We start from the raw sequence: 12,639 nt of genomic DNA on the forward strand, positions 1-12,639 counted from the left end.
CCATCTCTCCTTACATGCAAGGACAGGGTAGGGGGTAAGGAGAAGAGGGTGAGCAAGCACAGAACCCTGAGAAATTTACATTTAGGGGTAATACAGAAAGTAAGGAAGTAATAAAAAGATGCAGAGGCAACCACACAAAGCATGTAGCAGAGAACCTGGATTGCTCCATATTGCCTTTGGCAAGGCAATAATAACGTGTCTGGACTGATTTTTTAGATGAGTTATGAGATTGCTTCTGCTCTGTATTTTCAAGAATAAAATATTAAATAGCTAGCTGGGTGAGGATTTTTCTCCGCATGAGTCTTAGAAGATCCCTCATAAAGGATTTTCAATTTTATCTATCTAGCCAGGAAATGTTCCTAACTGGTATTAATTGTTGCTAGCTTGTATTACTCCCAAAGCAAGACAAATTTCCAAATCTAACTCGAAGTCTGTTTTCTATTCATTGCTACTACCAGTTTTCTCAATTCTAGAGGTAAGGAACCAAGAGAATTTAAAGAAATGTTCTTTGGTAATGGTGGCTTCTAGGTCCATAGTCACTTTAGACTGTTTGAAAAGTAAGAAATTATGTTAAAGGTCAAAATTGACTCCTTTAAAAGTTTTTGTACAATACATGTATTTATTGTACAAAAACATAAAGGAGTCAATGTACACTGTATGTACAATACAGGAGAGAATATATGTGTGTATATATGTATCTCTACATGTATGTGCATACACATACATAGATTCAGTCATCAGACTCAAACTTTAGCACCAAGTGCCTTTCACTTGTGCTTCAGTAGTGTCAAACTGTACCAGTTAGAATAACAATGGAGCATTCAGATCATCTGACAGAGATAATCTCTACTGACCAATGAAATAAAAATGTCTGGACTCCCTCCAACCAACTTTTCTTTTCCTCCAATCAATTCTTGTTAATTAAAAGCTCTCTGGCCCCAGAGATTTTTCCTGCCTCTATGAGCTTCTCACAAAAGGCTCATCCTTAGGCATGCCTTCACAAGATCAAAACTTTTCTAAAATAGGTTTATTTTGGAGAGAACGAGCAAGCATGTGCATGAGTGGAGGGACGGGCAGAGGGAGAGAATCTTCAAGCGGACTCCCCACTGAGTGCAGAGCCTGACACGGGCCTAGATCACATGACCCTGAGATCATGACCCAAGCCGAAACCAAGAGTTGGACGCTCAACAAACTGAGCCACCTAGGTGCCCCACAAAATCAAAACTTTAAAGCTGAAATAACCCGAGAGATCCGATAGTCCAGTGACTTTTTACTTGTATGGATCTCAAGGGTTACTGCCCAAACCAATAGTTATAAAGAAGAATGTTTAAATAGTATCCAAATATAATACTGTTTTTCAGTGGGAAAAGCCAGAAACTCTCTATATAACGTGTGTGTGTGTGTGTGTGTGTGTGTGTGTACACCTAACAGTATCAACCAAACAATGAGCACAGGAAAGCCAAATATATAAGTGCACCTTTTGTTTTAATAAAATACTTGCTTAGATTCCTGACCACTTTCTCCTTCTCTGGCTTCCAGAACCTCCTTCTCCTGGTTCCTCCATGACTGTGATCCTTTTTAGTGTCATTCACTGGTTCCTTGTGTTCTCCCTCTCCCTACGAGCTGGTGTTTCCCAGAATACCGTGCGCACTCCTCAGCCACTTCCACAGCTTTAGGGATTCCCATATCTGGACTGGAGCTACTCAAATCCTCTCCTTCCTCAGGGTCAGTGCTCTGGTTCTGGGCCCCATCATCCCTTTCCTCTACTCTAATGAGAGCTAACTGGTTTTTCTACCCAATCAGGTCACTGTCATCAGATTTTATTTTTGCAAACAAAAATATAATCATATTGGGGCACCTGGGTGGCTCAGTCAGTTAAGTGTCTGATACTTGATTTGGGCTCAGGTCATGATCTCAGGGTTGTGGGATGGAGCCCCGTATTAGGCTCCACAATGGGCATGGAGTCTGCTTAAAATGCTCTTCCTCCCTCTCTCTCTCTGCCCCTACCCCCTCATGCTCTCTCTCTCAAAATATATATATATTGCTTCCATTAATAGCCTTCAGTGACAGTTGCTGCATCAAAGATAAAGTCCAAAATCCGTAACATGTCATATTAGCACCTTTTCAGTCCTGCCACAATATATCCCTGCCAGGATAACATTTTTGAAAGGTCAACAAATGATTTTCCAAACATTTTCTTTACCCCCACACCTTTCTCATTTCAGTACTAGGGCACTGTGCAGTCACTGTCTGGAGGGAGGTCTGCTGCAGCAAAAAAAAAAAAAAAAATAGTGCCTAAGTTTTTTCTTAGTTTCTGTGCTCCTGAAAACTTTACCCTTGGGGACTGGAGAGTATACAGAGCATGACAAAGTATTTTGATTAAATGTCATGAGGCTGAGCTCCACCCTTTTAGACTAAAGAATATTTTCCACATATTGAGAAGAGATTCAGTAGAGAAGTGATGACAGCTTCCTTCCTCCAAGCTTTTATTCATTCTCTTCTCTCTACCTGGAATGCCTTTTACCACATTTTTTTCTTCTGATAATGATTCCTTCTCCATGAATAAGCTCAAATATGACCTCCTCTCAAATGGCTTACCCTTAGTACAGTGACTCATCTTGTCACAGAACTCCAGAGTAACTGACACGATTCAATTTACTAAGTCAATGCTAGAAGTATGGGGCTCGATATCTATCTCCTCCTCCCACTGCCACTGGCAATGAGCCCCTGCAGAACTGGACTGTCTTGGCCATCTTTGTCTCCTCAGTACACAGCCTCTGCTCTAACTGCCGTAACCTAGCCTGTCCCAAAGGTTTGCAAGTAGTTTCACAGACCCACCACACATGTAGACCATTGCCCAAAATATTCCATCCAATCATTCTATTTTCTATTTAAGTATCTCATATAAGATTAAAAAGAAATACACTAGGGCGCCTGGGTGGCTCAGTCGTTAAGTGTCTGCCTTCAGCTCGGGTCATGATCCCAGGGTCCTGGGATCGAGCCCCGCATAGGGCTCCCTGCTCGGCGGGAGGCCTGCTTCTCCCTCTCCCTCTCTCCCTGCTTGTGTTCCCTCTCTTGCTGTCTCTCTCTCTCTCTGTCAAATAAATAAATAAATAAATAAATAAATAAATAAATAAATAAAATCTTTTTAAAAAATTAAAAAAAAAGAGAGAGAGAGAGAGATGCACTAAACCAGTACCTTACTACGCAAGCAAGACTTCAAAGAAACTGTAACTGAACAGTGCCCACCACCATGACTAAAGACTCCATATCATTTAGGGATCACATTACATTGCATTTTTATCTGACCCAAATATCTCAATATGTTCAATAATTTTACCTACCGAACACTTAAGAACAGTATGAATAAAAAGTATGAGACATAAATACACTTGCGATTTCCTAAGTGGTAAAAGGAGATTGTGTCTTAAGGGTGATTTGCAGACCATCTCCCACAGAGCTTTTCACATTAGGCACTGCTTCAGACACTGGGGACACAATCTAGCACGAGAAAGCCATTTTGTTCTAATCTTGGTGGATTTCTGCGCAAGCAGGAAATGCTTTTACTTTCAGGCCCAAACCTCATGCGACGGGGCACCACTGCTGAAATTTCTAAGATGGCTCTTCCCATGAACTTCCTCTTTTCCCCTCTATGCCTTTCTTCCCACTTGATAAGCTGTAATCAAAAAGTAATCCAATAAATCAACAAGGGAATTTTTGAGTAATAAATCTTATCGAAGCAAGCAGCAAGGCTAGAGTGACTTTCAGGTGGGTTGGGGACAAGAGCTCTTTCTGAGGGAGAAGTGAATGATAAGAAGCCCTTACAGAGAGATGGGCAGTTTCTGCAACACCCCAAGCCAGGAAGGAGCCGGGAGTGCTCAGAGAACAGACAGAAGTCTGCTGCGAGTGGGCTGTGCTGAGTAGGTAATAAGCAACGAGACTGATGGGCAGGAGGGGGTGGGGTCACATGAGCCATACTGGCCAGTGTAAGGAATTTCTATTTATTCCATGCAACAGAAAACCACTGGGAGAGCTGTGACCTGACTTGGGTTTGTAAAAGCTCACTGTGACAGTGTGTGGAGAACTGGATGTAGCCGGGTAACAGTGGAGTTAGGAAGTAAAGAGTCATGTAGGCAACAACGAGACTGGCTCGGTGCATAGGTTGCAGCCAGAGATATGTGTGGTGGGCTCTACGTGGAGTGAGCTCAGCACTGTGGCCAGGTGGTAGCAGAACATTTAGCAGAGATCCTGGCTCGGAGCTCCCTCCGCCTCTTTCGACCAAGGAAGCCTGTCCATGAAAACAGAAGTTCCATGAGAGACATTATATACCCAGCGGCGGTGGGGGCGTGGTATGATGAAAGAAGAGTTAGTAAACCACAGAGTGAGATGATCCACAAGGTGTATCCTCGCTCAAGAACAGCAGGAGTCCAATTCTTTCAGTCTTCATGTACAGGAAGCTCCGTCAACCACGTGCAAGAGGAATTTGGGCCTTTTACCTAGATGATCAATCCCTCTGGCATTGGCCCAGGCTAGAGCCTGCCACGCAGTGAGGTTGGGCTCACTGCAGGTGACAGATGACTACAGAAGCCATATTTTCCTCAGGTGTGCTGTTTTCACACCCCTGGCCCGAATAGCTATACCTCATGGCCGCCCTGCTTGGCGTTCCCTATAAACAAATCTACAGGATGGCATCTTAGGCAGAGAAAAGACCAAGAGAAAGATTGTCTGCCACAATTTTAGGCCAAGTTTGAAACCACTACTAGTAGAGTGGACAAAATATCAGATTAAAAGGCAGCTCTGACAACTGGCAAGCAATTCCATTACGGCTACATTGCTTCAACTTCCTTGGCCTTGCCTTCTACATCTATAAAATAATGGGTTTGGGCCAAGTTCTAGGCCTCTTTTCACCTACAAAATCCCATGATTCAATCTTTCATTAGGTTCATCCCATTTCTTAGGTATCTAAAATAGGTCAATTATTATCTGTGTATCTTTTTTTATGCTGTCTTTATTATATATTGTAGAGATGACATCATAGCTAATCTACTTTTTGGCTTGAAAAAGCATTCTCCTGGGCGCCTGGGTGGCTCAGTTGGTTAAGCGACTGCCTTCGGCTCAGGTCATGATCCTGGAGTCCCAGGATCGAGTCCCACATCGGGCTCCCTGCTCGGCAGGGAGTCTGCTTCTCCCTCTGACCCTCTTCCCTCTCGTGCTCTCTATCTCTCATTCTCTCTCTCTCAAATAAATAAATAAAAAATCTTTAAAAAAAAAAAAAAAGAAAAAGCATTCTCCTAATAATAACCAAAAAAAAAAAAAAAAAAAAAACCTGGCTACATTATACTACTATTCTAGAAAAACTACCCATATCTTTAGTGTTAATACAAACTTCAAAGACTGCCACACTGACCAGTATACTTCCAAATATGTTGTCAATATTGGATAATCAATTTTCCAGAAATTTATGTCTAAGAATTTTTCCAGTGTAATGGTTAGGGGCAGAGGAAAGCCGTGAACAAATGCAAGACAACAGATCCATTATGGAAATTTTTATGAAATACTTAGAATTCAAATATTATCTATGATTCTATTTTGGAGCATACACATTCTATTTTGGAGCATACAAATGTGGCCTTGAGGGCACACATGGCAATGTTTTCTTTGTGTACACCAGTTTTGAAACACACACTCAAGATCTGTACATGATTTATACACTAATAGTTTAAGCAGCAAAATACAGATATTATTTTGAGGATAATTTTACAGATAGTTTTATGTTCATCATGGGTTTTAGAGCAGGGAAATGGAAATGATAAATATAATGATAAAAATGAAAATAAATTCTTTCCACTTTTCTGCTTTTTGTCTGAATTATGAAATTGTACTAGATTTTGAGTGACTCACATTTTCTCTATTCCTCAGCCCACAATGTGGTAGGAGACTAAACAGAGCCAACCATAATATAGTTATGGAGAAAGGAAAAAAAACCATCAGTGTGGATGTATCATAAATGGAAGCATTAGAGACAATAAATAATCAAGTGTTTATTGAAAGAGTACCTCTGGCTGATAACCACCACAAGACATGGAAAATATCCTTAATGTCCCTTATTTTCTGGACCAGCATGTCATCTTCAGTGTCTTCCTTTCTGGGTGTCCCTCTGTTTTCTTTGGTGCCTGGGTTTGGGACCAGTCTACCTGGGCTGGAATCCTCATTACCAACTCCATGACCAGAGGCAGTTTAAATTTACTCAACCCTCTGGACCCCTGTCCTAATCTGTCAAGAATAAAGGAGTCAATACATGTAACGTACTAAGAACAGCACATCTTAAATGCTCAATAAACGTTAGCTTTAGTTATTGCAAACGACTGAGTCTTTTCTCAAGGCTTAAGGCTCCTGCTCTTTCTACTTTTCTCTACATCCTATCCCAGGAGGTTTAAGATCCCTTTCACTAAAATATTGCCAATTCTCTAGTCCTTTTCTTAGGCCAAGATTCGGTCTTACTTCTTCAAATGCCTGGCTGTCATTTACACTTGCACCCAACCTGTCGCCTTCAACACAGCATGTCTAAAATCACATTTGTCTTTATCTGGGCTCATTTCCAGAGAGTTGTCAGTCTCCCGAGGAAGATGAAAACTCACAGAATACCACATAAATTCAGCAGTGGTTAAGTGCTGTTCACCAAAGTTGTATGGCAGGATCAGAGAGGTCCCTAGGCCCAAGTCATCAGAGATTTTCAGGCAAAAGCAAATTCTAAAAACAAGATAAAGATGGATGGGGGTAGGGTGTCAAGAAATCAGGTCCACAACAAAAAGAGCAGGACAAAGGCGAGTGTCTCATAATCAGGACAAGACATCAGGAGAAAAGAAAGACCCCTCATAGGGGTTTATTGTAGCAGCAGAGAGGGATCTGCTCACTCCAAGTTTTTAGAACTGTCTAGTTAAATTCAACGTTTAGTGTAAAACTCTCAGGCTTTGAAGAGCCTTAGCAAATCCAAGCCTCCTCTACACAAGGAATACTTCTTGTCCAACAAGGAGGATCTGGTCCTTATTCTACCCCCATGGAGAGGTAATGAGGTTTGATAGGGGGAGGGCAAAAGAAGAAAGGTCAGAGTGTCAGGGGTCCTGGGAGTCCAGTAGACAGGCTCTCCTTCCAGAAACCTCAGGGAGCTCATTTGCTCTCATCTCTAGGACCAGCATCAAAACCTTTGAGGCTGTCCCCACAAATGATCTGATATCTGGAAATCTGAATCTGCAGACAAGCAGGTTAGTGACAGGGAACTGAGTGTTCCAGACTAAAAATTACAGTAGAGATTACATGCTGCTTTTGAAAAGACATGGAAGGATAAACAGCAGGGTAGTGACAGTAAGGGGTGGTGTTGAGAGAAGGATATTAACTTATTTTTTACTTAATATTTATTTTTAAAAAATTTCACTTGTTACATAGAATATGTTTATTTTGTGCAGGAGAGAAGTACGATGCTGACCAAACCTTGTTATCATCTCCTCTTGGACGCTTCCCATGATTCCTATATATGGAGCCCGCCCTTCCTCTCATTTCCCAGGTATTTTGTATATCTTGTATCACAGTACTAATATCCAATTACATTTGTTGGTTCATGTGTTCATTACTCCCACTCTACTAAGTTGCTTGGGGGTTGGGAATGAATACTTAGGACATATACTGTGCCTGGCACATGGAACAGCTCAACACAAATTTACTGATGTAACAGTTGAAGATAATAACCCCCTATTCAATGCCCCACCTCAGAGACTGGTGATCTTTTACTGAAAAGAGTCAGAAAGTAAATATTTTTGGCTTTGGGGACCATATGGTCTCTGTCATAACTTCCACTGCACTAGTGGGGTGTGAACGCAGCCACAGAAAATATGTAAATGAATGGGCATGGCTGTATTCTATTAAAACTTTATTTACAGATACTGCAATTTCAAGTTTATGTAATTATCACGTCACAAAATATTATTCTTATGATTATTTTTTCCAATGATTTAAGAATAGAAAACGATCCTTCAGCTCACAAGCAGTACAAAATGAGGCAACAGTCCAGATTTGGCCTCCCTTGGGCCATCTTTTGAGAACCCTTGCCTTCCCAGAAAGGCATGGCTAGTGGTCCACAGTTACTAAGGAAATGCTGCTGAAAGGGACAATTATCCACATCTATAACTGAATAACTCTAGGTATGTCCCAAGCTTTAAACAATAATAAAAATTGAGTATCACAGAGTTCTATAAAGATGAAATGATATAAAGAACAGTATCATCATGGCAAGTTATGTAGGTTCATTTGTGAAGAACATGGAAGTATGAGTTTACTGATGATACAACCACCGTAATGACCATTTATTGAGTGCTTTTTTTATATGTAGGCCCTGTTCTGAGTCTTAAATGATGAATCCATTTAATTTTCACAACCACTCCATGAAGTAGGTTCTACAGCTAGTCAACTTTTTTATAGATAAGGAAATTAGAGTATGAAGAAATCCCCCAAGACTCAAAACTAAAAAATGGTAAGAGGGGGCAGTTTACAGCCAGGCAGTCCAACTCCAGGGCCTGCTTCCTAACAGTTGAATATGGTACCTCCTAAGAGCTTGAGAGAAGCACACTTCAAAGTTTTCCTAGGATTAGAAGAGTGAGAAAAATGGGAAGATGGGCAAGGAATGCAACGTGAACTACACCCCCAGCTGGAAACCATGTGATGCAGGCATCTATGAAGAAGCCTGCTGTGACCACACCATGCAGCCGTTCTCCAGCCCAGGAAACTGATCAATAGGCAGATACATGGGCCTCACAGGGAGCTAGTCTCTGCAACTGGACCACCGCCTGGGAACTCATACATGCTTATTAGATAACTGAGTCTGACTACTATCCATCTCAACATGTCTACAGGAGGTAGACATAGTAATGATTAGTACTCCCAATTAAAGAAATCAATTCTTTTTTCATAAAGTAAGAGACAATTAATATCTGCGTGATGGAGATACAGTGTATAAAAATGTTAATGCAGTTTAAAAAAAAAGACCACTGGACATTATAGTAGTTGAGTAGTTGAGGATCAGAATGGGCACAGATGTGGGCACCTGGGTGGCTCAGTCGATTAAGCATCTGCCTTTGGCTAAGGTTATGATCTCAGGGTCCTGGGATAGAGCCCCACATCAGGCTCCCTGCTCAGCGGAAGTCTGCTTCTCCCTCTGCCCCATTCTTGTGTGCTCTCTCTCTCTCTCAAAAAAAAAAAAAAAATAAGTAAAATCTTAAACAAAAAAGAATGGGAACAGATGTACACATAAGGTCTGCTGGCCTACCAGAGAGTGCTATAAGATTTGATTCTTCCACTGTAATGTGGTAGGAGAACTAACTCCAAAGAATATTGCCAAATGCAGCATGCAGAGGAACCAATAAATTTAGAGAGCACCGAGAACTTCCTTTGGGTGAATGGTATAAAAGAAAGGGGCCATTCCAAGGTGGTACATCTTCTGGCAGCTTCTTCTGAATGCCATAAAGGGACATAATAAATACATAGGATTTTACATAGTTCAAACATACTATAAAATTTTCTGGCCCAACTTGTACCTGCATTCACAGATTTGAAGTAAGCCTGCCTCAGGGTAAACAATGTGTTCTTCAGAATTACAGAAAAAGGGGTTTCTAGGACCCACTGACAGGTATCAAAGGATCCATAAATACCCCAAAATGGTATGACTATTTATATGCACACTTTTGGGGAAAGGATTTGTAACATTCATCAGGGACGAAAAGTTGAAAAAGCTATGTGAATATCCATGTATTCTCAAGTGCATTCTCAAACAGGCATTTTCCAAAAGTTCTACCCCTTGAGCACCCACCAGGTTGTAAGTCTTTGGGAAGCTGAGTTTAAATCAATCAAGGCTTGACTAAAGGTGACATGAGAGCTCAGAGCTATCAACCAGTCTCTCCTCAATCAACTGTGAATGTGAGAGTGTGTGTGACACCCAAATCTTTTCAATAGTCCATTCCCTTTCCCACTCTCCTGGAGGACTGTTTTAGATCTCCTTTCTTGATCAGCCAACTGTCTTACTTCCTACTTCACTGAGAAAATTAAAGTAATCCCAAGAAAACTTCCACAAATTCTCACCTCCTCATCAACTCAGCTTTGGACACTGGCACACACATGCTCTCTCTTTCCACCCATTACTCTGGATAAGGTTATCCATGCTTCTACCTAAAGCAAGTATTTCCTTTTGGGCATCATATTCCATCCTTTGTCAAGGACATCATGCAAACAAATCTCTTCCCTCTCTCTCAAAGCATCATTTTCTTCTCTCTTTGGGATCATTTCCATTAGCATGCAAACAAGCTATTATTTCTTCCATCCTAAAACATGCACACACATGCACATACGCATACACCCACACAACTTCTCTTGGCCATATTTCTCCAAAGAGCCCAACCTGTGACAATACCCAAAATTAAGTTTCTGGTATTTACTGCCCAAACCTACTCTCTCTCCACCCTCCTTATCTCAGTTGATGGTAACTGCATCCAGTTTATCCTGTTTCTCAGGCTACAAATTTTAGGATCATCCTAGACTCCTATCTCTGACACCCATATCCATTATGTCAGAGAATAAGATTCCTACTTATCATTCGACATCTAGATGAGGTGGTTCTTTTACCTCTTCTGAAACTTCCTGGGATCTTTCTGACTTAACAGAGCTTAACAGTCTTTTTCTACATATCTCTGCCAACACTTCCAATGTGGATTCTAATGCTTGTGAATATTATCTTCTCAAACTCATTACCAGTATGAACTGTAGCTCAGATCCCTCCATCTCCCACACAAGTAAACCCACTAGTGTATTTCATAAGAGTTAAACATCATTTCTTAGTAACAGATTTTTCTTTAAGTTTCCAATAAAATCAGTACCGCAAATAATACTTACTTCCATTAGTTGTGTTTGGAAAAGTTGTGTTTCCTGAAATTCCTGCATTGGCAAAGCTATCTGTCATGTCTCCAAAAACCAGCATCATGAGGGGGAGTGCAGCTCCGTGGATGATGGCAGCCATTGTCCCCACCAACATATACAACCTATCAAGCCAATTTGAATAGCGAAACTTAAAAAAAAAAAAAAGAAAGAAAGAAAGAAAGAAAGAAAGAAAGAAAACGTAAAGAATAGGACCAATTAGCACAGGTTCATGGATAGTTTGCTCTACTTTCCAAATATATCCAAAATCCTAACATTTCTCAGACTACTACTGCTACCATCCTGGCCCAACCTAAACAATTATAATAACCTAATTAGAAATGGGCATTTGACTCTTCTATTGAGTTCTGACCTCCTTCTTCATATTTGACTCAGTTTGTCTTCTTTTCTTACATATGAGGTTTGATGAAATGGATGGGACATTGTGGGAAATTGTAAAAGTCTTTAATGGTACAACTATAGAAATATGTACTTGTTGCTCTGATTTCCAAGAATAGAAACCACTTTTCATCTCAAGATTTTTTTTAAACAAGGAAAAATCTTGATTGCCAAAGGCCCCTCTGAGGACACCACTGAGGAAATATTTTGCTGCTTTATGAAAGTGGCTTGAGTAAAAGAAAAGATCTGCTGCATAATGAAATTAGGATGAATGTAAAATGATCTGAATGCAATTAGGCCTCAATAGTAAGAAGGAAGGAGAAAGGAAGAATCAGTTACATGCACGCTTCCCAAAAAGAGATTTCCTGAAAAGATAGAATATGGCCATAATGACTGACTTGTGGAGATATGCATAATCTCTTTAATCATAGGCAAGTCAAAAGTAAAGACAGACGTCTCTGCATCCAGAAAGTGGTGATAAGAAGACACAGTAAGGTGAACGGGCTCAGGACTCTGTAACAGTCCACTTGAGAAGCAATCAATGCTTCTGTATAATTCAAGGAACTAGTTAAGGACCGAAAGAAAAACAAATGAAAGAAAACAGAAAAAAAAAAAAAAACACCAGAGACAGATGAAGCCTTCTGTGGGGGTTTGTGGATAAAACCCAATGCAGTTGGCTGTCCTGTGGATGCCAAGAGGTAGAGTCAGCAGGTTTGTAAGCTAGGCAGGAGAGTGAATAAAAAAAAAAAAAAAAATCATAGGTCTAGTCAGGGAACATTCACTAAAACAAAGATCAAGATCAGGCAACATAAAAGACATATCAGCAGAAAGATTTTAGAGACAAAGAGATAGAAGCCAATCTTAAAGTTAGCTAAAAAGGAACTTACAGTAGTAACAAATAGGAGTAAGTATTAAATTGACAAGTGGAGAAATAAAGAGCAGAATGGTTCTTGGCAGTAGTGACTGGCAGTCCATGAAGTAGGAAAGAACTAGTAAAGCTGAGTTATAAAATTACCAAAAATTCAGGGCACCTAGGTGGATTGGTTAAGCATCCAACCCTTGGTTTTGGCTCAGGTCATGATCTCAGGGTCGTGAGATCAAGCCCCAAATTGGGCTCTGTGCTCAGTGTGGAGTCTGCTTGAAGATTTTCTCCCTCTTCCTCTCCCCCACACGTTCTCATTCTCTCTCTCTCAAATAAATAAATAAATCTTTTTTGAAAAAATTAGCAAAAATTCAAGTTTGGTGTAAGAAGAACATCTAATATATACTTAGGCATTTGCATTTAAA

The 12,639-nt window shown here is 40.5% G+C and overlaps 1 protein-coding gene across 1 annotated transcript in view; it reads right to left on the minus strand.

The window, feature by feature from the left end:
- The window catches only part of ABCB1 (ATP binding cassette subfamily B member 1), a 106,835-nt gene that overhangs the window by 79,061 nt on the left and 15,135 nt on the right, over positions 1-12,639 (minus strand). The window contains exon 3 of the mRNA XM_028118237.2: positions 10,933-11,104. Within this exon, the coding sequence (XP_027974038.1) occupies positions 10,933-11,104 (172 nt within the window). The remainder of the gene's footprint in view (positions 1-10,932; positions 11,105-12,639) is intronic.

Source organism: Eumetopias jubatus, unplaced genomic scaffold (assembly GCF_037043125.1).
Source record: "Eumetopias jubatus isolate StellerSeaLion01/CBP00866 unplaced genomic scaffold, mEumJub1_p1.0 scaffold_14, whole genome shotgun sequence".
In the NCBI taxonomy this organism is placed as follows: domain Eukaryota; kingdom Metazoa; phylum Chordata; class Mammalia; order Carnivora; family Otariidae; genus Eumetopias; species Eumetopias jubatus.